At 44.7% G+C, this 24,262-nt stretch overlaps 1 protein-coding gene across 1 annotated transcript; it reads right to left on the bottom strand.

The window, feature by feature from the left end:
* Nucleotides 1-613: 613 nt before the first annotated feature.
* Nucleotides 614-23,630, bottom strand: MMGT1 (membrane magnesium transporter 1). The gene is made up of 4 exons (XM_029606645.1): nucleotides 23,477-23,630; nucleotides 18,881-18,933; nucleotides 5,411-5,514; nucleotides 614-4,363 (listed from the first exon to the last, which is right to left on the bottom strand). Exons 1-4 carry the CDS (start codon nucleotides 23,553-23,555, stop codon nucleotides 4,201-4,203), a joined length of 399 nt encoding a protein of 132 aa, XP_029462505.1. The 5' UTR covers nucleotides 23,556-23,630; the 3' UTR covers nucleotides 614-4,200.
* Nucleotides 23,631-24,262: the final 632 nt, after the last annotated feature.

Raw genomic sequence — 24,262 nt, 5'->3', positions numbered from 1 at the left:
TAAAAACATGCAATTTTAAGAATAAAATTCGAGCCAAAAGGGATGCCTGTAAGAGCTTCAGCGGAAGAGCTTCAAGCATTCCTTATATTTGAGTTTCATATATACCCTACTGCTTCCATGCTCCATTTCTCCAACACAAGTACAGAGTGCTTAATTTTTTATTTTTACTCTGCCTTTCATAATTGGTCAGCCATTGCAACGCTGATTACATTCAAGTACAGTACTTTTTTTTTTTTTTTTAATGTATATTGTTCCTTTTGCAACACTTCAAAAGCAAATTATGTTCAGGTATTAAAAGTATTTCCCTGACCCTAGAGGCCTTACAATCTCAGGGTCTGATTTACTAAGGCTTTTCTCCCATGCTGTATCTTAGTAAAGGAAGCCTTAAGCATGTACCTGAAGCAATGGAGGGTGACAAGACTTGCCCAAAGTCCCAATGAGTGGCAGCATGATTTGATCCCCCGACTCATAGCCTGCTGCTCTAACCACTAGGCTGCTTCTTCTGTAAGAGCTCTAATGTATAACAGTGCTGAGGTCACCTGCAAACTTTACTGCAGCTGTGGAAAAGCCAAAGCATATGGCTGGGAAAAAAACCAGAAACATACCCAAAAGCCAAAGAAGGATATCAAGTTTATTTTTATTTGTCATAGCAATTTCAATAAAAAAGATAATTTTGTTCAGCTTTGTGATGTAGCTATTGCCCTGGAGCAATACTCTCAACTTTTTAAAAGCAAACTGCTGAATTATAACCATTAACATTTCAACACAACATTCACCTTCAAAGACACAGTTTCATAGCACAATGACACTGTATCCTATTGAACAATCCAGAAAAAGAGAACCTCCTGCTTCTTTAGCAAATCAAATTACATTTTATGGGGGGTCACTGTTCATTGTTTTCAGGTCAATAAGTGGGAAACATGGAAACCTTTTTACCTCCCTCTATACTTGAATTGACCCCAGCTGAAAAAACTCAGAGCTTCTTGATTCATGACCTTTGAACTATACTCTGCCAAGAAAGTGCTTTCATGGTATCCTCACAGGCTAAGTGCGCCAGCCTGATCCTCACTCAAAATTAAAGCAAAGTGGATTAGTGGTTATGAGATAGAGATCAAAGACCTACAATTGTGATGTTCAAATTTCTTCTACCTAGCATATAAGATGAATCTGAACCTGCAATGTAGCCCTCCAGAGGTGGAAGAGGACTGCACAAAGATGCCACAACATCTGCAGTAGAGATGGGTAAGTCGCATGTGAAGCTGCTCACGTTCCCCTTGTAAAATCCCACCCAGTCTGCTGAATCAGGTCAGCGTTGGGAATGAAGTGAAATATCTGGGTTTTTTTACAGCCTTGTCAAGTTTGACAGTTAGTGGGGTGGAAAAGCAAATGTGGTCTTTCTGCCCTAAATAAAATCAGACTTGCCTATCCCTATACTTGCTGTGTTTAAAATCTGATTCTATTAACATAAAACATAACTTTCAGAACATTACTAACCTTTTCCATTGTAAATATAAATGTGAAAGGCATATGGTTGAAAAATCTGATAAAAGTCTCCCAGTTGCATTTTAGTATAGGAATGTTCCTGGCCTCAGAGGGACAGTGATATCCTACAAGTGCCACTGTGCCTGGTTCAAATATTAAACAGATAACAGAAGGTGGTTTACAGATGCCACAGCCCCAAAGAAAAGTGACCGACAGGAATTACAAAAACAAATGAATAGTAATTGTTTTAATAATTCAGAAAACAGGTAACTCCATCTTTCCCTACAAATTTTCTGTTGATGACAACTGCCATAGGGTGAGTGGGATGCATGCTGTGAGGCATAAAGGGAAGCAGAGGGCAGAAAGTCTTCCCTGCAAGTTAAGTGCCCTCCCACTCCAAGGCTCCTGCAGTGTCTCTTCATGGCAACACACAGGCAACCAGGATGGTGTAGCTAGCTCCAGGCTAAACTGCTCAGGATCTCAAAGCTGCATAGACCCCTAGAGGCACACCCTGCTATTTTGTCAACCATTCCCCCCCCCCCCACCATGGCTCAAACAGTACGAGCAAATGAACTACCTAGAAAGTGGCTACTCCCATGTAAAACCTGCATTACTGAACTTGTAGCAACTTGTGCACTAGTCAGCACATATTGTATGTGGACTAGAGTGAGACTAGGACTACACAAACCTCTCCCCACTGTAACCCTCTCAGATGCAAGGCTACGCCGAGGGACTGGGAGTTGCTGAAAACTCATATCATATCATCGACAGGAGATATCACCTACACTTGTTAAATGGCCAAATCAAAACTGGAAAGATGGATAAGAGATTGGGCACAAACGTTTGTGCATGCTATTAGGCCAGCAAGCAGACTTGTTCATAGGGCATAGAACTGCCACAGATTTGTTTTATGTATGCTGTTCAACAGGGTGACCAGGGTGTGGCTATTATGAAAAAGGCCTGGGGAGGGAAGAAAGACAGCTGCTTGTACTCTGACAACCCTGCTATCCACTGAGCAGCACTAAAAGGGTAATTCCAGAGGTAACCAGCCTCCAAGCCAGAGGTCCCAAGTCACCGAGACATACTGTCGAAGGTAGAAAGTAAAGAAAATGGGGATACAACAAAATGAAAATAAATTCCACCCTCTGCAGCTGCCACAGAAAGCTTGTGAGGACATTGCCTCACTAGGGGCTATTTTCCATTATGCTGGAAGCTTAAATAAGGAGGAGGAAACCACAGCACAAACTAAGCAGGGAAGGGGAGAAATGAGAAATTATATTGCATTCTCTTACTCCTTTAGCTATATACAATAGAGCACTATGGGGGTCATTTATGAAAACGTAATGTGGGCTTATCGTGTGCATTAGAGCGTTATCGCACGTGGTAAAATGTAAATTAGGGGAAGAAGTGGAGGTAGGGTGGAGTTTGGGTCGGGTTAAGGCACTGCTGCGGGCGATGTTTTGGACACTAGCGCCGGCAGTAGCGCGGGTAATAACACCACCGTTTGCCATGGCACTATGGGGGCAATAGCGTGCGGCGTGGCCTGCCTTAGATATGGCCGGCTGCACATTATCACTCACCCCCCCGCCCCTTTTTGTTTCGCATGTCATCATCCCCCTGTCATCATCGCAGAACGATGAGCCCCCCCCGGTTACTAAACAAATTTACTTTGGTTCAGCACTATTTTCCTGAATACTGCATTAAACAACTCCACAAGTGCACTAACATGGCATTACTTTAGTTGTCCAGTTTAAGGATGTGTAACAGAACTTAGTCACTAGAAGCAAGTTTCTGTAGATATGCAATACCAAAGCAACTGTTAAATAAGGTAGATTGCCTTAATCTTAAGAATTCACTTCTCCCACCTATGTGCAGCTAAGCAATCAAACTGTTACACAGATTCCCAAACCATGCTGAGAAGCAGATCGTCAATTAAAATCATTCAACAGAGGAGAGAAATCAACTTTCATGCAAAAGGGGAAAACTAAGAAAGTAACAAAACATCTTTCTAACACACAATTCCTTTTTCAAAACTAAACTGTTGAAGACAGGCCTTTCTCTGGTTTAAGTTATATAACTGTGTGAAAAGGGTGCACCTTACTAGAAGCGCAGCTGGAAGAGACCCTCAGTAGTTGGAATATGGTACAGCTGAGTGATAGCAGGACATTTATTTACCCTGTATGTGATTTTCCATCCCTTTGGGAACAGTGTTATACAAGCTATGATGGAGTTTAACATAGTCCAAAAACTATTTCAGCTATGCTGGCCAGTAGCTGTGAATGAACCAATGCATGCAGTGCTTCTTGTACCAAAGTAGATGGAACTGTAGGCCAGCAAAGGGAAATATAATAAAAAAAGTGACCTTCAGCTCTCAAAAAAAAAAAAAAAAAAAAGAAAAACCCAGATTCAATACAACCCATTCTAGTTTGTACTTTTAAGCGAAATTGCTAAACTAAAAAAAAAAAAAAATCAACCGTAACATTGTTTAATGTATGAAAGGTCCAACATTTTCACAGCATAATTGTGGCAATAAGTTACGTTGCATTGCTAATTCACAATTCATTCATTTAACAGTGTACAAAGAATGTCCTTAGTTATATTTAGTTTAGAAAGTCTGGAAGATCAATATAAATACTGCTCCAGAAAATAAAAAAAGTTTACATCTCAAACTGCAATATTACATCCCAGTGTCCTGTTCTATTAGCATCTGTAAAAATCTTAGCGGCGCAGAGGTTCGAGTTTTCTTAACTTCAGAGATGCGTTGGATGTGGAAGTGGCATGGCTTGGCAAGGAATCCTCTGTATTTAAGGACTGGAATAATACCCTACCACGATGATTAAATACATAAAACGATGGATGGTTCCTTAGGGTGTCAAATGTCCTTTGAAAAAGTAAAATAAATGTAAAATTACCAATTAAAAAGAAATCCATCACAAAGCAGAGCCCTACTCTACCCAAATCAACTACTCCCTCCCCCCTGCACAAGTCTACATTAAAAAAAAAACAAAAAAACTTTGATAAATTCTGTTATGAACAAACCATGTAGCCAGAGAAGACAAAAGGTCACCTCCTCAGAAGAAAAACTTGTGTGACTGTGGTTCTTAATAGTGTGGGCACATTAACATACCAATTTAGTGATGAGCTAATTTGCACAGGTATTCAAGGGAAAAGATTTTTATCTGAAGTTAGGCTTGCTTTTTTCATTGTAAACTTGTGGTACTTTCTCAATTGGACACAATACCACATTCTTATAATATTCCAAGTTGCAAAAAAAAAAAAAAAAAAAATTACAAAAGCACAGAAACTGCATCAATCTTACAGTACCCAACTGATGAACCCGCCACATTGTTCTTATACACTTCATCCTGACAAGTGTTTAACAGAAGACACAGGAAGAACTTTTAATGGGCCCTTTAAATAGGAAAAGCCAATATTCCATTGAGTTCTTGGTAAATTGTGGAGTGGGAGAAATAATAAAGAGGGACATAAGCAGCCAGGTTTTTCAGAGGCAGAGCGTTTAGTTCAGGAGCTTCAATCTAGAAAACTTCAGCTAAGAAGCTGATTTACTGCAAAAAGATGAAATGAGCCTGATACACATCAATTATGGAAAAGAGAGAGATTTAGAAAATAGGCTGTGTATACAATGGAAAAAAATGCTTAGTACTTCTCAGCCTGTAAATACAATACTTAAGGCACCTGAAACAAACAGTTCTGACCACAATACTCAGCAATGATAAATAGTGATTAAAATACAATAAGTAACTATTTAACTGTACATTCCTCTGCTTTCTTTTACATCTTCTGCATGTGTCATGTGAACAGAGTTTTGTATTGTTACATGAAGGATACTCTTAAACAAAAAACCTCACCACCAGTACCACTTTCCACCGTTATATTTATATAACTGTAAGAAACAGAGAACACGTACTTATTTTTTAGTTCCGAAGTGGCATCCATGTCTTTAAATTCTCCTGCGATATGAACAATTCCATAACAGGTAATTACAAAAGCCAAAAGCGTTTGAAGAACTATCTGTAACAGCAAATAAAAACAGCAACTGATTACTAGGTAATACAAGAAAATGACTGTAAACCAAACCCTCTTACAGTTCTGTCTCTAGGTGACAGCTCCCACCACATCACAAGTTGTTTCCAAGCTGCCTTACTTATTCTATGGCATCCAAAAAAGCTACAACAATAAGTGTGCGTCTGGCACAAACTTAAATCATTAGAGGAGCTTACATTCATTATCTTGAAATACAGCAGTGTCCAAGATAATTTGTAACGACTTTCTCCACCTATCTATACAAGCCAAGAAGTTTTGTCAATAACAGTTCTCGATCTATAGGCACACTGCATGACAACCATAATTTTATGAATAGAGGTACAGTTCAACTTTGGTAGCTGGCAGACATGGCCAGAACCCATCACAACACAGTACCACAAGGTAAAAGGGAAATTGGTTCTTACCTGCTAATTTCTGTTCCTGTAATACCAGAGCAGTCCAGACAAGTGGGTTTATGCATTCCCACCAGAAGATGGAGGCGGAGAACAAACTTTGAGGCACTGCTACTTAACCAAGAGTGCCACCTGCATTCCCCTCAGTATTGACCGGTACCCAAGCCAAGATTTGAACCAACAAAAAACAACATTCCCCTAAAAACGGGGCGAACGAAAACCCTTGGGTTGGAAACCCCGGAAAACCAACTCTTAGTAACTGCTGAGCTCGAAAAGACAAATACGTTCTATTGAAAGAACTCTTCGGAAAACTCTCCAGCGAACACTAGGACAGTCAGTCTATTGGAAATAACACAGGGCAGGCCTCTGGACTGATCTGTGGTATTACAGGAATGGAAATTAGCAGGTAAGAACCAATTTCCCTTTCTTGAACATACCCAGATCAGTCCAGACAAGTGGAATGTACCCAAACACCCCTATACTGGGCAGGAACCCGAAAGACCCGCTCTCAACATACTCTCACCAAAGGAGGTCGCCTCTGGCGCACGCACATCCAAATGGTAATGCTTAGAGAAAGTATGGAAGCGAGGACCAAACCACAGCCATATAAATCTCCTGAGGAGAGACCAACTGACACTCGGCCCACGCCGCTGCCTGTGCACGCATAGAATGAGATTTATACCGGCTGGCACTGCGAGGCCCTTAGAAACATAGGCTGAGGAAATAGTTTCCGTCAACCAGTGAGCTAAGGAAGCTTTAGATACTTTCTCTCCTTTCTTAGCTCCACCGAACACCACAAAGAGATGATCCAATCATCGGAAAGAATAGAACTTCAAGTAACGCAACAGGGAGCGCCAGACATCCAATAAATGGAGATCTCTACCCATAGAGGGATCTCTGTCCCAGTCCAGAAACCCCAGCAACTCTATCATCTGATTCACATGAAAGGCAGAGACCACCTTAGGAAGGAACGAAGGTACCAACCGCAGAGAAACCTTGTCGGAGGAGATTTGCAGAAAGGGATCGTGGCAAGAAAGAGCTTGTAATTCGGAAATCCGTCTGGTCAAGCAAATGGCAACCAAAAATGCAGTCTTTAAGGGAAGAACCTTTAAAGAGGCACGATTCAAAAGGCTCAAAGGAGGCCTCACAATACCAGATTATGATTCCAGTTAGGACACACCTTCCGGACCGGAGGCTTCAAATGCTTTACTCCTTTCAGAAAACGGCCGACATCGGGATGAAAGGCTAATGGCCTGCCCTGAACCTTTCCCCTAAGGCAACCAAGGGACGACACGAACTCTCAGCGAACTATAAGCCAAACCCTTCGACAAGCCCTGCTGAAGAAGAGACAATATGTGGAACAGAGGCCACCAGAGGATCTACCTGTTGAACAAACCAGGTCTCAAACACCTTCCAAACTCAGACATACGCCATGGAGGTCGCCGGGCACCTGGCCTGAAGAAGGGTAGTAATGACCGATTCAGAATAAGAACATGCCATACTGGGGTCAGACCAAGGGTCCAGCAAGCCCAGCATCCTGTCTCCAATAGTGGCCAATCCAGGCCATAAGAACCTGGCAAGTACCCAAAAATAACCCTTCAGTCATAACTGTTGCCTCTCAAAAGCCAGGCCGTGAGACAAAAGTGATCCTCCCGATCTGAAAAGATGGGGCCCTGACAATAACCCCTGCAGATGAGTTAGTCAAAGGGGGCCGTCCACAGCCAGATGAACCAGATCCGCGAACCATGGACGCCGCGCCCACTCGGGAGCCCCAGAACGACAGAGCCAGGATAAGCCTCTATGCGCTGCAACACGCACCCTAGGAGAGGCCACGGAGGGAAAACAAAGGAGGATCCCCTCGGCCACGGGCACACCAGAGCATCTAGTCCCACTGAACCAATGTCCTGTCTGCAACTGAAGTACAGAGTCATTTTTGCATTGAGTTGTGTCGCCATGAGGTCCCAGTTGAGGAACCCCCCACAGAGCACAAATGAGATTCCAGGCTTCCAGGGACAGCTCCCACTCCCTCGGATCCAACTGCTGATGGATGAGGAAATCCACCTGCACATTGTCTACTCCAGCAATGTGGGATGCTGCAATCCTTTCTAGGTGTAGTTCCGCTCACGCAAACAGCAAATGCACTTCCCGAGCCACCGCTTGACTCCTGGTGCCGCCTTGACGGTTGATGTATGCCATTCTTGTTGCATTGTCAAAGAAAACCCGAACTATGTGACCTTGCACTTGCGGTAGAAATTCTTCCAGGGCTCTGTGCATGGCCCTTGTCTAGTCGGCTGATGGTCCATGTGTTCTCCTCCAGAGACCAAAGTCCCTGAGCCGAACGATCCAGGCACACCGCTCCCCAGCCCCTGAGACTTGCATTCATGGTCACTGCCACTCAATCCGGGGTCTCAAAACTCACTCCCTTCTCCAAATGGGGCCGGGATAGCCACCACAACAGGCTGGCTCTGGCTTACTTCCCTAGTGACAGCAGGAGATGGTATTGCTCAGACACTGGATTCCAGTGGGACAATAGGAATCTCTGCAGCGGACGCATGTGGGCAAAGGCCCACGGGACCAGTTCCAACATCGAGGCCATGGAGCCTAGGACCTGTAAGTAACCCCAGACCTTCAGAACTTGTAGATGTGGCAGCCATTCGACCTGCCGCTACAACTTGGCCAACCTGTTTGCTGTCAGAAACATCCGGCCAGACCGGGTATCGAACCGGGTTCCCAGGTACTCCAGGGATTTAGACTGTGTCAGCTGACTCTTCGCCAAGTTTATCACCCACCCCTGAGAGCGTAAAGTCTGGAGAACGCGGTCCACTACTCGAACACACTCCTCCTGTGTCTTGCCCCAGATGAGCCAATCATCGATGTAAGGATGCACCAGCACCCCTCCCTTCCTTAAGGCCACCGCTATCACCACCATCATACCTTGGTAAAGGTTTGCAGAGCAGTGGAGAGTCCGAATGGGAGAGCCCGGAACTGGTAGTGCTGTCCCAGCACCTTGAACTGCAGAAACTTCTGATGACCCTGATGTATGGGGATGTGCAAGTAGGCCTCGGTGAGATCCAACAATGCCATAAATTCCCCCTTGTGGATTGCCACGATCACCGTGCGAAGCGTCTCCATCCGGAAACATGGAACCTTCAAGCACCTGTTCACCTTCTGGAGATCCAAGATGGGATGGAAGGTGCCCTCCTTTTTCGGAACCACAAAGTAGACGGAGTACCGTCCTTGACCTTGCTTGTTTTCTGGCACCGGGAGAATAGCCTCCAGGCTTAATCTCTGCAGGGTTCCTTCCACGGCTTCCCACTTGCTGCTGGAAACAGCACGACTCCAGAAAGGCATCTTTGAGCGGACGAGAAAACTAAGGTGTAGCAGTCCCTGATCAACTCGAGCACCCACTGATCGGACATAATCTTCACCCACTCTTTGTAAAAACGGGACAAGCGGCCCCCCGACCGCTAGTGGAGAGGAGTGGGTGGGCCGGATCTCATTCTGATGTGTTACTGCCTCCGGCCCCCTGGCCGGAGCAGCCCCTGGAGGGTCATCTGGAGGGTCGAAAGGACTGCTGGCGGCCAGCCAGCTGCTTAGATCCTGAGGAAGCCGCTCCTCTTCTGGAGCAAAAATGCGTTGACTCCCGAAAACAAGAGCAACCAGAGAAAGCCCTCTTAACATTCTTCCTGTCTTCTGGCAATCTATTGCCCTTAGTCTCTCCCAAGGACTTCATCAGATCTAGATTCTCTCCGAAGAGGAGCTTCCCCTTAAAAAGCAGGTGACATAGCTGGGACTTGGACCACATGTCCGCCGACCAGTTACGCAGCCACAAAAGACGCTGTACAGCCACCGCCAAAACTCATACTGCGAACTGCTGTGCATACTATATCATACAAAGCATCTGCCACATAGGCCACCCCTGCCTCCAGACGAGCCCACTTGAGCAGGAGAGAGTACTCCCGAAGCCGCCGGCTCCTGGGGCTTCTGAATTCAACAGAGAGGAACACTGCATCATATTAGCACAAACTGCAGCATGGAGACCCAACGCAGAGATCTCTAACATTTGTTTGAGTTGAATCTCCATCTTGCGATCCTGCGCATCTTTCAGAGCGGCAGCACCTGCCACCGGAATCGTGGCCTTCTTGGTAATCGCTGAGATTGCTGCAGCCACCTTAGGAGTCTTAAGGAGATCCAAATGTTCTTCCAACAGGGGGTAGAGCTTCATCATTTCTCTCCCCACCTTTAAGCCCACCTCCAGGGTATCCCACTCCTGGCTAATCAGCTTTTGAATCTTCTTTGGAATAGGGAAAGCGCGCAGTGGACATCTGAGACCATCCAGGACCAGATTAACTCCTTCGCTATCAGACTCTTCCTGAGCCAGTTTCACTCCCAATTCCTCCAAAACCTGAGGAATAAGAGGTCTCAGTTCCTCCCTCTTAAACAGGCAAACCACCCAGGGGTCGTCTCCATCAGGTCCAGCCCCTTCAAGGAGGGTCTGATCGTCTTTAGTGGCATCCAGACCAGGGGGAGATCCCCGTCTGGCTCATCCAAGTCCACTACCGGAGAGAAGTCTCACTCTCCCTGCGGACCTTCTAGTCCATCCCATCCTCTCTGTCCACCTCTGGATGGCCAGGGCAAGGTCCCTGCCTCTTCGAGGAGACCCCCCGAGGCGCATCTAAACCACCTAGAGGAATCCAAGCCTGTCTCCCTGGGTCTACGCTTGGCTGCCTTCTTAGCCAAGAAAGCCTCAAGCAACAAGAGAACAAATTCAGGCGAGAACCCCCCCCTCCCCCGGGGCCCAGAGGTACACCCTCAATCACCGGAAGCCGAGCTAGAGCCCACATTATCCCCCTGCTCGCTACCCTGGACTGCAGGGGGGGGGGGGCCCATCAGCAGCAGCCCCTTCAGAGGGAGCATTGTGGTCTACCGCCCCCTTCAGAGGTCTCAGGGAGAGAGGCCCTCACTTTGGGTCCTGCCCCAGCACCTGAGGATCAAGAAGCTTTCCTGGACTTCTGAGTCCTAGAGGAGGATCTCTCTCCTCCCCAAGCACAAGTAGTGCGAAAGGAGAGGGAGTTTAGATAGGCCAATCACACTCCACAGGCTTTACAAGGCGCCAGCAGCGGCTTGTCCACCATCACACAGCCCCACAGGAAGAATCCGGGCCAAAATGGCTGCTCCACGTGGTCTGAAGGTTGCCGAAGGCGCTGTCGTGCTGAAATCTGAAGGCACGCAGAAGAAGTGGCAGAGAAGAGAAAGGCCGCACGTTCACGCCAAACATAGCAGCTCAAACCGGCACGTTGAAAATGGGCCTATCCACCCCCGGGGGGGAAAAAGCCACTGTCTTCCGCCGGCAGGCCTCCCTAGTTCCCCCCCCCCCCCCCGACATGGCTCTGGATCACTGGGCCCGCCTGCTTGTGGCACTGCCATGCAGGCTGACTATCCAGCTGAGCCTCATTGCTTCTGAAAGGGAGAAAACATTTTTTTTTTTTTAGAAACTTTATAGTACCCAAAGATATACAGAAAGAGCCCCACCTGGGGGATACATTCCTGAGCGAGTCAGTAGCAGCTAGGAAGGGATCTCAGGGCACTGAGAGGGAGCAGGTCCCTTGGCTATCAGGGGCCTCAGGACTCACGGGCATCCAACCCCCTGTTCTCCTGGCTCGACTTGAGGGATGGCCTGAAGAATGGAACCTGCCACCTTGGGGCGCCCTTTCCAATCTCCAAATCCAAACCAGTCAGGACTGCAGGGATGCACTTCTACCATCTGCTGGAGATAGAGAAATACTGAGGGACTGCAGGTGGCACTCTCGGTTAAGTAGCAGTGCCTCAAAGTTTGTTCTCTGCCTCCATCTGCTGGTCTGGACTGATCTGGGTATGTTCAGGAAATTGTTCTTACTTGATAATTTTCTTTCCTTGAGTCCTGTTAGACTACACTTGGAATTACCCCTTTTTTCTTCAGATACCAGAGACAGCACATCCCTTTTTCCATGATCTCGCTTTGGCCATAAAGAGGAGTAGATGTAGGCCTTTGCCAAAGCAATTTGACAAGGACCTTTCTTTTTACTCTCTATTTCATGTATTATTTTTTTTTTTTTTTTAATTATCCTTGAGTTCATTCCCTTGGATATCTCTGCTTATGGCCCTCTGCATTCCTGGGTGGGGTCCGGACTAGTCTAGCGAAATTCAAGGAAAGAAAATTATCAGGTAAATATTTTTACCTCTTTTCATCTTGCTAGACCAGCTAATTATACTTGTGAGATACAAAAACTACCCCCAGGCTGGGTTGGAAGACTAGGCCTAAAGGCAGTTTCTTCCTTTACCTGTACTTCCGGCCTACAGCATGTGGAAAACAAGTGCAGGGATGACCATGTGGTAGCCCTGCAAATTTCTCCTGTAGAGCCAGATAATGCTTCTGCTCAGGAAGACGACTGCACTCTCAAAATGTGCCTGAAGTGGCACTGCTGCTTGTCTGTCATTGATTATATATGCCAAAGAGATGGCTTCTTTGATCCACCTTACTATTGTAGCCTTGGTGGCTACTTCTTTTTGTGGGCCCCTGAACAGCAAAAATACCCTAGAAGATTCGCTATTTAGTATCTTAAAATCACACGGCGCACATCCATAGGTTCAGGCTGTCGTCCTTACCACTACATTCCTTCCTCCTGAATGCTGGTAGAGATACCACCTTCGGATGGAATGAGGGCACTGGTTTCAAGATGACTAAGTGAGGCAAGATCACTAAATAGGGTTCCCTGAATATGAGCGCCTGCTACTCTGAAATGCATCTGGCGAAACAGATCACTACCAGGAAGGTAGTTTTTAATGTCAGATTCTTAATGGAAGCTTGCTTCAAGGGTTCACAAGGTTCTCTTACTAATGCTTTAAGAACAAGATTCAGATCTCACAGAGGAAGAATTGGTCTGAAAGGTGGTCAAATACGCTAAACCCCTTGCAGAAAGGGGACCACATCTGAGTGTGCAACTGCCTGGACCCCCTTAATGAGGACCCTATAGCAGGATATGGCTGCCACCTGAATTCTCAATGAACTGAAAGTTAAATCCTTGTCTACACCTTTCTGCAAGAAATCTAGTATTCAAGAGATGTCCACCTTCCATGCACAAAGCCCATTCTCCCAGCAGTCAGCTTTGAATAGCCTCCAGACTCTAATGTAAGCTTAACAAAGTGGAGTTCTTATAAACTTTTAGCTTGATTGCCACCACTGCTTTGGAGTACCCTCTACTTATTTTAATTTCTTTATTATTTTTCAACAAAATACAAAGTGAATTTATCTTTTGTAAAGCAATTAAATGAGATCTTCACCAAGCAATCATTTTAAACAAGGAAATTACAAACAGGCAAGAAAAATTTACAAGAGTATAAACTCTACCATCTCAATCTGGTTACACATCCAAAAACAAGGGAATGTAAATATTGGAGCTTCTAAACAGAAAATATTTTCCAAATCAAACAAATAAGAAAAGTGGTATATCTCACCCTAATTTACATATTACCTAGATTATTAAGGGGTATCTTCAAGCTGCAGACTGAGTTTTTCAGAAAACTATTCAGTTGCTCTAGACTAAAGAACACACAAGTATTGTTTCCTTTTTTTTTTTATAAAGACATCTGCATGGATATCTCAATAGGAATGACGCTCCACTATCCAATACCTCTTTTTTCAAATTTAGGAAAGCTTTACATAGAAACATAGAAATGAAGGCAGAAGAAGACCAAACGGCCCATCTAGTCTGTCCAGCAAGCTACGCACTTTATCCATTTTTTTCCCCTTTTTTTCTCTCCCACCTGTTACTATTGGCTTCCAGTACCCTCCAGCCCTAATTCCCCTCCACCCCACCACCAATTTAGAGAGCAGCGCCGTATCTGCATCCAAGTGAACGTCCAGCTCAATTAGGGGTAGCAACCGCTGTAACAAGCAGGCCACACCCTTACCCCATACTCTTACCCACCCCTGTTTTTATTTTTTTGTTTGTTTTTTTTTTTTTTTTTTGGAGATAGCAGCCCTCCATCCTTCCGCTCCGTGAAGGTGGAACACCAACTACTGGCCACTGGCATCCCGCTCCGTGAATGCCTCTGTGGCTACTGCCGCTCCGTGCAGTGTTTGAATGCCTCTGTGGCTACTGCCGCTCCGTGCAGTGTTTGAATGCCTCCTCTTTATTCACGCCCTCTAGACTTGATGGATCCACAGTGTTTATCCCACGCCCCTTTGAAGTCGTTCACAGTTTTAGACTACGGCGATCCTGTGCGGATTTAAAATCATGATAGACACGAACTTGTCCACCATAAAAGGAAGTATTTAGGTTCTTGAAATACAGTGTCTCAATTCCATATTGAGATCTTGAAAAGAGGAAAAAGTAATCAGGAGAGTGGCCCTCTCTAGAACCTCTTCTGATGAGGACTCCAGGAAGGCTGTCAGATCTCCAAGTTCTTTTGAACTTATAGGATTCACAGTTGTAGCTTGTGTTTCTTCTGAATTGGTAGAAATACAGTTTTACTTAAAATGGATATTTTCTCAACAGGAATTTTTAAGTTTTCTAAGAAATATTCTCTCACTATTACTAATATTGGTGCACCAGTTACTTTAGGAAAATTAGTCATTCTTAAATTTAAACGACGTGAATGATTCTCTAAGGATTCAATTCTTCTAATTGTATTAAAACGTTCTCTAATCATTGAAGCATTTGCGTCCCGTAATTTTTTTATATCTGTCCCCATAATTTGCATAGTGAGAGTATGATCTATTAAGATTTCCTGATGATCAGTCACTACGAAATCCAATTTGAAACCTTTTCCAGACACTGTGATAGGTCTGACAACTCGCATAAGATCTGCAGACAAGTCCCAGAGTGTTTCTAATGTCACCACAGCTGGTCTCATCATGATCTTAGGAATATCTGGGACCATTGCTACAGCTGGTATTACAGTTCCTGAAAGTTGACCAATATCTCCCAAAGGGGATGGGAGCTGTATACTCGCTGCTGCTCCTTTGTCCAATAAGGATGTTAACGTTGGACTATTTCCATCAGATATTCCAACTTGGTTTGGTGCTACGCTTCCTTCTATCAATGAGACAGCATATTTATTAGCTGTCTCACAAGTCGAGGATTCATCCTCCGGGAATTTTAAAAGTGGTGTTCTAGGTTCAGGCGGTGTAAGTGAGACATCCTCAGGTGAGAAAGGTACTCCTCTACCTATACCGCCAATCTCGGTGGATCTGGGGTACATATTGCAAAATCTGTGATGGCTCGTTGATCTGGAGGAAGTGAGGATTCAGAAGGAAAAATCCTCACTTTTCCCTTCCTTTTATGAGGCATGTTCTTAGCAATATACAATACAAAAAAAAATCCAGGAAGTAACGTCAACAGCTTCACAGATATTATACCTCTTTACTTGATTACTTAAATTACCTTCACTTGTGGGGACTGAGCGCTGAAGGGGACCAAGATATCTTCTTTGAAGAAAAACTTTCAAACTTTTCAACACGACCTTTTCAGGACAACTTTTCATGTCAAAGCCGTGCGCTGCTGCAGTCCAGATTTTGTAGGCAAGTTCCCAATGTCGGGTGGATGTGACATCACGACGCCTCCACCTCCACCCGGGATCAATGAGTCAGGTCTTTTAACTCTTTTCTGCAGGGAAAAGTGTCCTCGGCAAGGAAACACCTCCTTCCGAACGGGTCAGTCCCTGGAGTACCCTCTATTTTGCAGCCTTGCCCTTTCAAGGGCCTGGTTGTAAGACAGAATGAAGATATGTCTTCCATTGGTTTTTGCCCCTGGAGAGCTGCAGAGGGCATCCCCACTAGGAGCTTTATCAGGTCTGTATACAGCAGCCTCCTTGGCCAATCCAGGGTTAACAATATCACCCAAAGGGTTAATGTCTATCCTTTCTATAACCTTACCCATCAAAGGCCAAAGTGGGAATATGTAGAGTAGCCTGCCTCTCGGCTAAGGCCAGATTAAGTCATGTATCCTACTAGAACCTGCCTCTTTTCATCGTGTGAAGAATTTTTCCACCTTGATGTTGACTTGTGTCATCATTAAGTCTACTGCGGGTGACCTCCATCACTCCACTATCCCCTGGCATACTTCGTGGCTGAGCTCCCATTCTCCTAGGTCCAGCTTATTCCGGATGCTTATGTATTTTTCTCTTCCTGCGATGTGAGATGCTGATAAATGGAGCAGGCTTCTCTTTGCAGAGGATCCTGCTTGCTTCCTCCGCCACCATGAGGCTGCCTGTGCTCACTTGCTGTGGCACTGTTCCAGAGGACTCTTATTGCCTTTTCCACCTATTGGTAGGAAGACCTGAAATGCACAACTGATGGCCCTTAGCTCTAACCTGTTTGTTGGCCAGAGAATTTCCTCTCTTTGATCAATTCCCTTGGGCCAACAGGCCCTGACAATGTGTCCCCCCCACCTGACCATGCTGCTATCTGTGGTTAGCATAACCCAGTCAACCTTCAGCGGGAAATCATAAATACACTTGGCATTAGGGCAATGCACTCTAATGCATACCCCCTTGAAATTATGTCCAGAATCCATTGGTCCTCTGTTATCTGGGCCCATGCCACGTAACACCGTGACAGACATCTCCTTACTGCTATTACCAGTGGAAGGGCCTAGTGGATATCACCGTGGGGGACACCTGCTACCTGCTGGATCTGGCTTCTTGGCTCAGTGAAAGGACTGAAAAGTACCTCTTTGTGTGTATACAGCTGCTGACCCTGATTATTTTTGCAGTCATACCTAAAATGCTGCTGCTGCCCCCCCCCCAACCCCCCAACCCAACATTCAAGCAGCTTCCTTTCTCCTCTGGAAGTCTGCGGGGCTTGGGTTTAATCCCGGTCTCTTACCAATTTCTCCAAATCTTCCAGGAACAGGAGCCTCCCCTTAAAAGTGAGCTTGCATTTGTATGATTTGGATGCAGAGTCTGCCGCTCAAATGCAAACCAAAGCAGTCTCCTGGAGGAGACTAATCTAATCAGCTTATACATTGTGTCTGCCAAAAAGGCAACTGCTGGCTCTAGGTGTCAGTTTCCTGATTCGCAGGCAGCTGCTGAATCCAATATAAAGCTGCCCAAGCAACACCCCCCTGCAGATTGAGACCTGGATCGTTGTGGCCCCTGCAGAGAAGGACTGCTTCTATCTCCCTGTCCTGAGAGTCTTTTAATACTGTACTTCCCTACAGGGATGGTAGTTCTCTGCAGGCCATTGCTGATACCACTGCATCCACCTTCACGATCTTAACTTACTCTTTTCCTCTTCAGAGAGGAATACATCTTCCCCATAACCCTGCCTCCTCCGAGTCCCTCCCTGAGGGGACTCCCAAATGTCTCAAAGCTTTGTGCGAAGAAAAGGTCTTCAACTGCTTCATTATACCGTGTAAGATGGAGTCACCATTCGCCATGTCGTCCGCCTTGGTGTTTGAGATTTTCAAGGCCACCTGCACACTGGCAATGGGGGCTGCAAGCTCCTCTTTTCAAAACAGCCTAACCACTGAGGCACTCTCCTCCAACAAACATTGCCCTCCTCCTATGAGCTCTGGCGTGCGCTCGGTCCTGAATTGTCCTCCAACTATGCCTGTTCCCCGGAGTCCGAGGTGGAAGTTATGGTGAGAGAGACTTTCAATCTTAGTGTTTCCCATAAACCTTTTATGGACCCTGCTTGTACCCTCCAAGGACCTGAGGTCGAGGGATCTCGAATCTACCATGGGACAGGCTTCTGCATAATGCAGGAAGCCTGCTGTATTATTAGTACAAAATCTGGGGAAAACCCAATCAGGTTGCCCTTACCAGGATCTGAGCCAATTATCCTACTCCCCAGGCCTTCCCTGGATCCCCCTTCCAGTAAGGAGGCCATCAGGACTGGGTATCCTGGAGGAAGGCCTTTCTCCTTCCCTAGAGTAAGGGGAACATTATCCACCAAGGACCTAGGGTCCTCCCATGGCCTGTCACCCTCTCAAGAAAGGTTCCGGCCGAGTCCTTCGGAGGAGGCCAGGCCTAGGCCATCACAGGTAGGCATGAGGAGCCAGCCACACAAGCTACCTTCTTGACCCTTGCTGGGGCACCTGTGGACTTGGGAGTATCGCTGCCCTTAAAATGCTCACCTTTTTTTTTTTTTTTTTTGAAGCGTGCTGCTGTACCCATGCCCCTTCTCGATGTGGTTCCCTCTCTCTCCCAGTTTCCCTTTTTACTATTCACTACTTCTGGGGAATTAGCATATGGGCTGCCAGACTGCCATGGCTCTCTGGATGCACTCTCTCCAGTGCTGGTTTGTTTTTTTTTTTTAAAGCTGTACTCACCAGAACTGCTAATCAAGTGCCAGCATCCATGAGATAAGGGCTGGAGAGAGACAGAGAGCGAAGGAGGGAGGAAAAAAAGGATCTCAAGCCCTTGCAATAAAGACTTTTTTTCCCTTTTCAGGGCCAGGTTTACCCAGATCCTTTACTCCTTAGGGTGTGGAGAGTTCCTTAGTTCCTCAAGAGCAGTGATCAACCCCTAGTGCCAGCAACCAGGAGAAATTCACCTGGGAAGTGGCTGAACTGGGGAAAGCTACCCAAAGGGCCCTTGAAGACTCTACCAGGTCGGGGATGCATCTTGACTCTGAGAGAACTCAAACAGTCCATCTGCACTTGTCTGACCTATGACCACTCTCCTTTTAAGGCCAAAGTGAGGTTATGGAAAAAGGGGCATGCTTTGTCTCCAGCAGCTGAGGAATGGGGTAATCCCAAGTGTAATGGACTGGTCTAGCAGGAGGAAAATGAATGGAGAAATATCTTGAAAGAGCATATTCATGGCTAAAACTGGGGGAAAAATATGTAAAAACAAAATAGTAAAATAATGAACATGAAATCAGGAAGCAAATTTTATAACTATTAAAAATCTTTGAATAGCTTTCATAAATTAGACATAAATCACTCAATACTTACATCTATTGGCAATGTTTCATCTTCTTTTTCTGTTAATCGCATATAAGAACGATCTACCAAAAAAAAAAACAAAACCAAGAAATACCACCACATATTTGGTCACAGAGTTTCTAATGCAAAATCATCCAGTATTAATCTGGAATTACACTTAGTACCAGGGCTGAAAAACTTACAGGTGCCTGCACCTGGGAGAGAAGGCCCAGGCAATCAAAAAGTTACATCGGTGGGGAGGAAAGAAACTGTCTCAGTCTGGCCACTGTAGAAGAGAAAAGCTGGAAATAAATTTAATTTCTGCTATATATTCCGCCTATCATGACTGGTCAGCAACTGCAAACTGGATAACATTTAGGTACTATATCAAAATAAGCAAAAAAAAAAAACCCCTCACCAAAACCAAATAAGTAGTATTAAAAAAGGAAAAAATTTAAAAACTAAAGACATGTTTTATTCTTGGTTCTAAAAATCTGGGCTGGTGCTCAAGTTTTCCAAACTGTCTTCCAAACTTGCTTATTACATGATGCATAAACTAGCAACATTTTTGAGGATCAATTTAAATATATAGACTCCAGCCCACACTTTTTCCAGTTTGTAGCCATCCTTCTGCATTATAAACTGAGAATTACTGCTGGCTAAACTGAGAAAACAGGGAAAGATGCGTGGAGATACTGCAGATGCGCTATCAAGAAAGAGAAAATTATGGCAGCTACAAACCTTAGTGGAAGCAACCAGGAAAAGAAAACTGTGCTTTTTTTTTTAATTAGATGACAAAATAAAGACAACTTCTGGGGATGAACATTTCTGCTGTTAGTCTGCTGCAGAAAAATGAATAAGAAGCCAGTGGCACCTTATAGACTAATAAATTTATTGAGGCATGAACTTTCAAAGACAATAAGCAGATGAAGATAAACAGAAAGACATTTTAAAAAGTGTTTTGAAGTGTCTCAGACTATAGGAGCTACTGCTACTTTAAGATAAAGCAAGGAGATAATCAGATAATAGTTCAAACAGCTTAATTTTCACTTAACTATTAACACAAACTATAAACCTTAAACATTTTCACAGTGAAACTGCAGTCGCCCCATTTCCCACTGGTGCAATTGATATGTATGAGGAAATGTGCATTTTTATGCTTTTCTCAGTATTGTGGAACACCGTTCCACTGAATATTCAGTTAAAATTAAATTATGTAATGTTTTGTAAGAAGCTGAAGACCTGGCTCAAAGCAAATTTCTGAGTAACCTGTAAAGTGGGAGATCTTGTGGATTATAGGAGCTTAAAGAGTTCAGTTTAGATGCAGAGGGATAAGAGTTGCACTGGGGAGAGGGTTGGATGGAGGATTGGAGGGAGTGGGGTAGGAGTTTCATAGTTTTTATTTGATTATTATATGTAGCAGGTATTGAGGTACTTTTTTTTTTTTTAAGAGAGAACTTTAATCTTTAAACTTTGCTTTCTAGTGCACAGAGTACTAGTTAAAGCATGATCCATTATGACACTATAAGAAAGGTATATGGAGAAATTGCTACAGTTGGTTCATTTATTGGTAGTATTATCCTTTCCTAATAGGGGAGACACTGGACTATTTTAAAAATACAGTGGCTCAAACTACTTTCAAGGGCACAACACACTCACTGCAAATCAGCAGAAATGTTATCTGTAGAAAAAAGCTAAATAATGTAATTTAATTTCTTTGCTGGAAATTAAATGATTTAACTCCACACACACAGCAAAACTATGTACACATAAAGAGCTGCCAGAAACGAGCCTGATGAGTTTTTGTTGAAAGAAAACAAATTGTAAAAAAATTGTGATAGGTGTATCCCAAAACATAAAAAAATGGCCAGACTTTCAAACCATGCAGAATTCTAAGGAAATCTAATGGATTTCAAATTCTAAGGAAATCAAATGGATTTCAAATCTAAGGACTTCAAAGGGGCGTGGGATAAACACTGTGGATCCATAAAGTCAAGAGGCCGCCAATGAAGAGTGGGTGACTCGCCAGAATGATGGCTACTGCCTGGAGACAATACCCTTAGTCAATAAACATACACATGGTTACTGTGTCTCCAACATCACTCTAAGCTTCAACAGCAAGAGGAAATGTGGAAAAAAGGATTTGCACTCACAAAGACGGGAGTAGCTGGCTTGTTACGGCGGTTACTACCCCAAACCAAATATCCAAATTACTACCTCCACCTTCCTCTATTCCTGATGCCTTTCAACTAGCTTGATCACTCCATTCTTATACTTCACTTTCAATGCATATCCAGCATAGTTCTCTGCTTCAACAGCAGGGGAAAAGAAAAGCTGTTACTTCACACATCCAGCAGAGCTCTCTGCTTAAACGGCAGGGGAGAAGAAAAAAGGGTTCGCACTCACAAAGCGGGGAGTAGCTGGCTTGTTACGGCGGTTACTACCCCAAACCAAATGTACCTGATACTTCACTCTCGACGCATATCCAGCATGGCTCTCTGCTTCAACGGCATGGGAGAAAGACTGATACATCACGAATTTCCAGCATAGCTCTCTGCTTCAACGGCAGGGGAAAAGAAAAACTGATACTTCACGCATATCCAGCATAACTTCAACGGCAGGGGAGAAGAAAAAAGGATTCACACTCACAAAGCGGGGAGTAGCTGGCTTGTTACGGCGGTTACTACCCCCAAACCAAATGTGCCTGATACTTCACTTTCGATGCATATCCAGCATAGCTCTCTGCTTCAACGGCAGGGGAGAAGAAAAAAACTGATACCTCACGCATATCCAGCATAGCTCCCTGCTTCAACGGCAGGGGAGAAGATAAACAACCAATAAGGGCTGTATAACAATCTGGGTAAAAACAAATAAGCATGGGTGTAGCTTGCTTATTGCGGCGGTTACTACCCCTACTACCTCTAACTAATCAAGCTAGATATTTCACTTGGATGCAGCTCCATCACCGCTCTCTACATTAATGGCGGGGGTGGAAGGGAATTAGAACCAAGAGCTAAGAGAAACAGATAAGTATGGGAGAAGAAATGAGGGAAGCTTGCTGGGCAGACTGGATGGGCCATTTGGTCTTCTTCTGCCGTCGTTTCTATGGATCAGTGCTGACGTTTTAGCTAAATATTATCTAGGCCAATGCCTCTTTTTTGTATTTATACTCAGATATATGTCTCCATAACTTCCAATATTATGTTAATAGAAAACAGCAAACTATTAAATTATGCTAACAAACAAAATACCCAGAGGAATTTCACTTTTAAAGAATAAACCCTAGTCAGGTAACAATCCATAAACCATATGGCCTAAATTTTGCAGAATTTGGGAGGCATGCTAAAACATTATGAAGGAGTAAATTTCTACAGGGTAGGGAGATTTTCACTATACGGTAGATTTTCCGCCACCTGCGAGCATAAATCCCAGCGTTTACGCATGTGGCCAGGCCTTGCACATGCTAGGCGAAATGCCCGGCCACGCACCATTGTTCACTGTCCTGAAGACCCGGCTGCCAGCATGCGCAACTTACTTCAGCTCAGGAGCTGAAGTAAGTTGTGTAACAAAGAAGAAAAAAAAGAAAAAGGTAGGGTTTAGGGATGGGCAAGGGAGGTTAGGTAGGGAACTGGGGAAGGTCAGAATGCGTTGCTGCACGGAAATTGCACACAGGCCCCACGCCCCCCCATTGCGTGTACCGACCGCACATATGCACGCGGCCCATGGATTTTCCGCCATGCGCACGCATCGTAGAAAATTGCACGCCCAAAGTGGAAAATCTACCCCTTCATGTGCAGATGGATGGCATTGGCCATCCTTAAATATTTAGCTATGTGAATCAGAAATTTTGCAGAACTGAAATTTATATGATGCTTAATTTTTTATTTTTAGTTAAGATCAGATTTAAAAATCTAAGTCATAGAATATGAACAGTCTCTTATTGGAGACTTTTGGCTGAGATTCAAAATCTGCGTAAAAGTTTGCTTCTAATGCCATTCAACCCCACTGGGGCCATGGAACTGGACGGCAACCAAATCAGGACTAAACATCACATTAAAAAAAAAATGAACATTAAGAAGTATCCTAAATGTTAGCTCTCAAAGTATAACCGAAATAAAACACATCAGCTTTTAAAAGTTAACTATTACCCCAAAAACATTGTATTCTTGGTGCGGAGAATAAACTCCGCTTAGTCCAGTGGATGTGTTATAAGCGGAAAATAACTGTTTTAGAATGAATAGTCATCGTTAACGGGACCAGATGCCAAGTGCACTGTACATGTGCCACCGAGATAGAGCTTCTCACCGAGAGCTCCGGATTCGAACCGCACCTAACCTGTTCCTCTACCTTAAGTGGGGGGGGGGGGGGGGAAGCAGAAACGTTACTCAACACACGTAAATATTTTGGCCACATCTACGGGCGCCTCTCTCCTAAACATGAGAGTGTAATAATTTGGGGGTTGCAACCAGCAGCCGTTTAACTCTCGCACATTGCGGCCTCTCAGTCCCGAGTCTCTCACGCTAGGCCTCGGCGAAGGCTTCGGGGGCTCTTTTTGACAGCGTACCGAGGAGGGCGCACGACGCAGACTCTGAACCTCCCGCTAATGCACGAACATCTCATACTCACGCTGAGCCGCTGAGAAAGCCGCATGTGCCAAGGCAAACAAACCGAGCCCAACCAATCCTTTCCAGACCGAAGACGCCATAACTAGGAACTGCTTCCCTTCTGCATTAGCGGCCGGCGCGCCTCGTTGACGTCACAAAAAGAGGACGAGGAGGCGGTACCCTTCAAGAGACACGTGAGTCTGTGCCTGCCTTGGAAATTGTTCGGTGCCAGGGCGTCAAACTTCCCTACTGTGATTGAATTTCGCAGTAGAGAAGGGTCTAACTCCACGAACAAGTTTTTAATGGTAAAACAGTTATTTTTTTAGGCATCTTTGTAAATCTGCTTTTAAATCTTAAACCCTAGCTCTTCGAGACGGTAGACCTGATAATATTGCCAGCATCATCATCTTTTATTCATGACACATCTTTCCAGCCAAGGCGTTCTGGCGTATTCCTATTGAACCATGTTTTCTCTCATGAATACATTGCAAGCTCCACAGAGCAAGGTCTTTCTCTTATGCACATCTGTACAGTTCTAAATACATCTAGTAATGCTTTAGAAATAAGTAGTAAGAACATAAGAACATGCCATACCGGGTCAGACCAAGGGTCCATCAAGCCCAGCATCCTGTTTCCAACAGTGGCCAATCCAGGCCATAAGAACCTGGCAAGTACCCAAAAGCTAACGGGTCGATACAATACAGTGCGCTCTGGCGGAGCACACTGTTAACCCGCGTTTGGACATGCTAGCTTTACCCCTTATTCAGTAAGGGGTAATAGCGCGTCAAAAACGCGCGGCCAACCCCCC

Source organism: Rhinatrema bivittatum, chromosome 6, assembly GCF_901001135.1.
Source record: "Rhinatrema bivittatum chromosome 6, aRhiBiv1.1, whole genome shotgun sequence".
Lineage (NCBI taxonomy): Eukaryota > Metazoa > Chordata > Amphibia > Gymnophiona > Rhinatrematidae > Rhinatrema > Rhinatrema bivittatum.
Note: the sequence above shows the minus strand (reverse complement) of the source record. Positions and strands in the feature narration are given on the sequence as shown.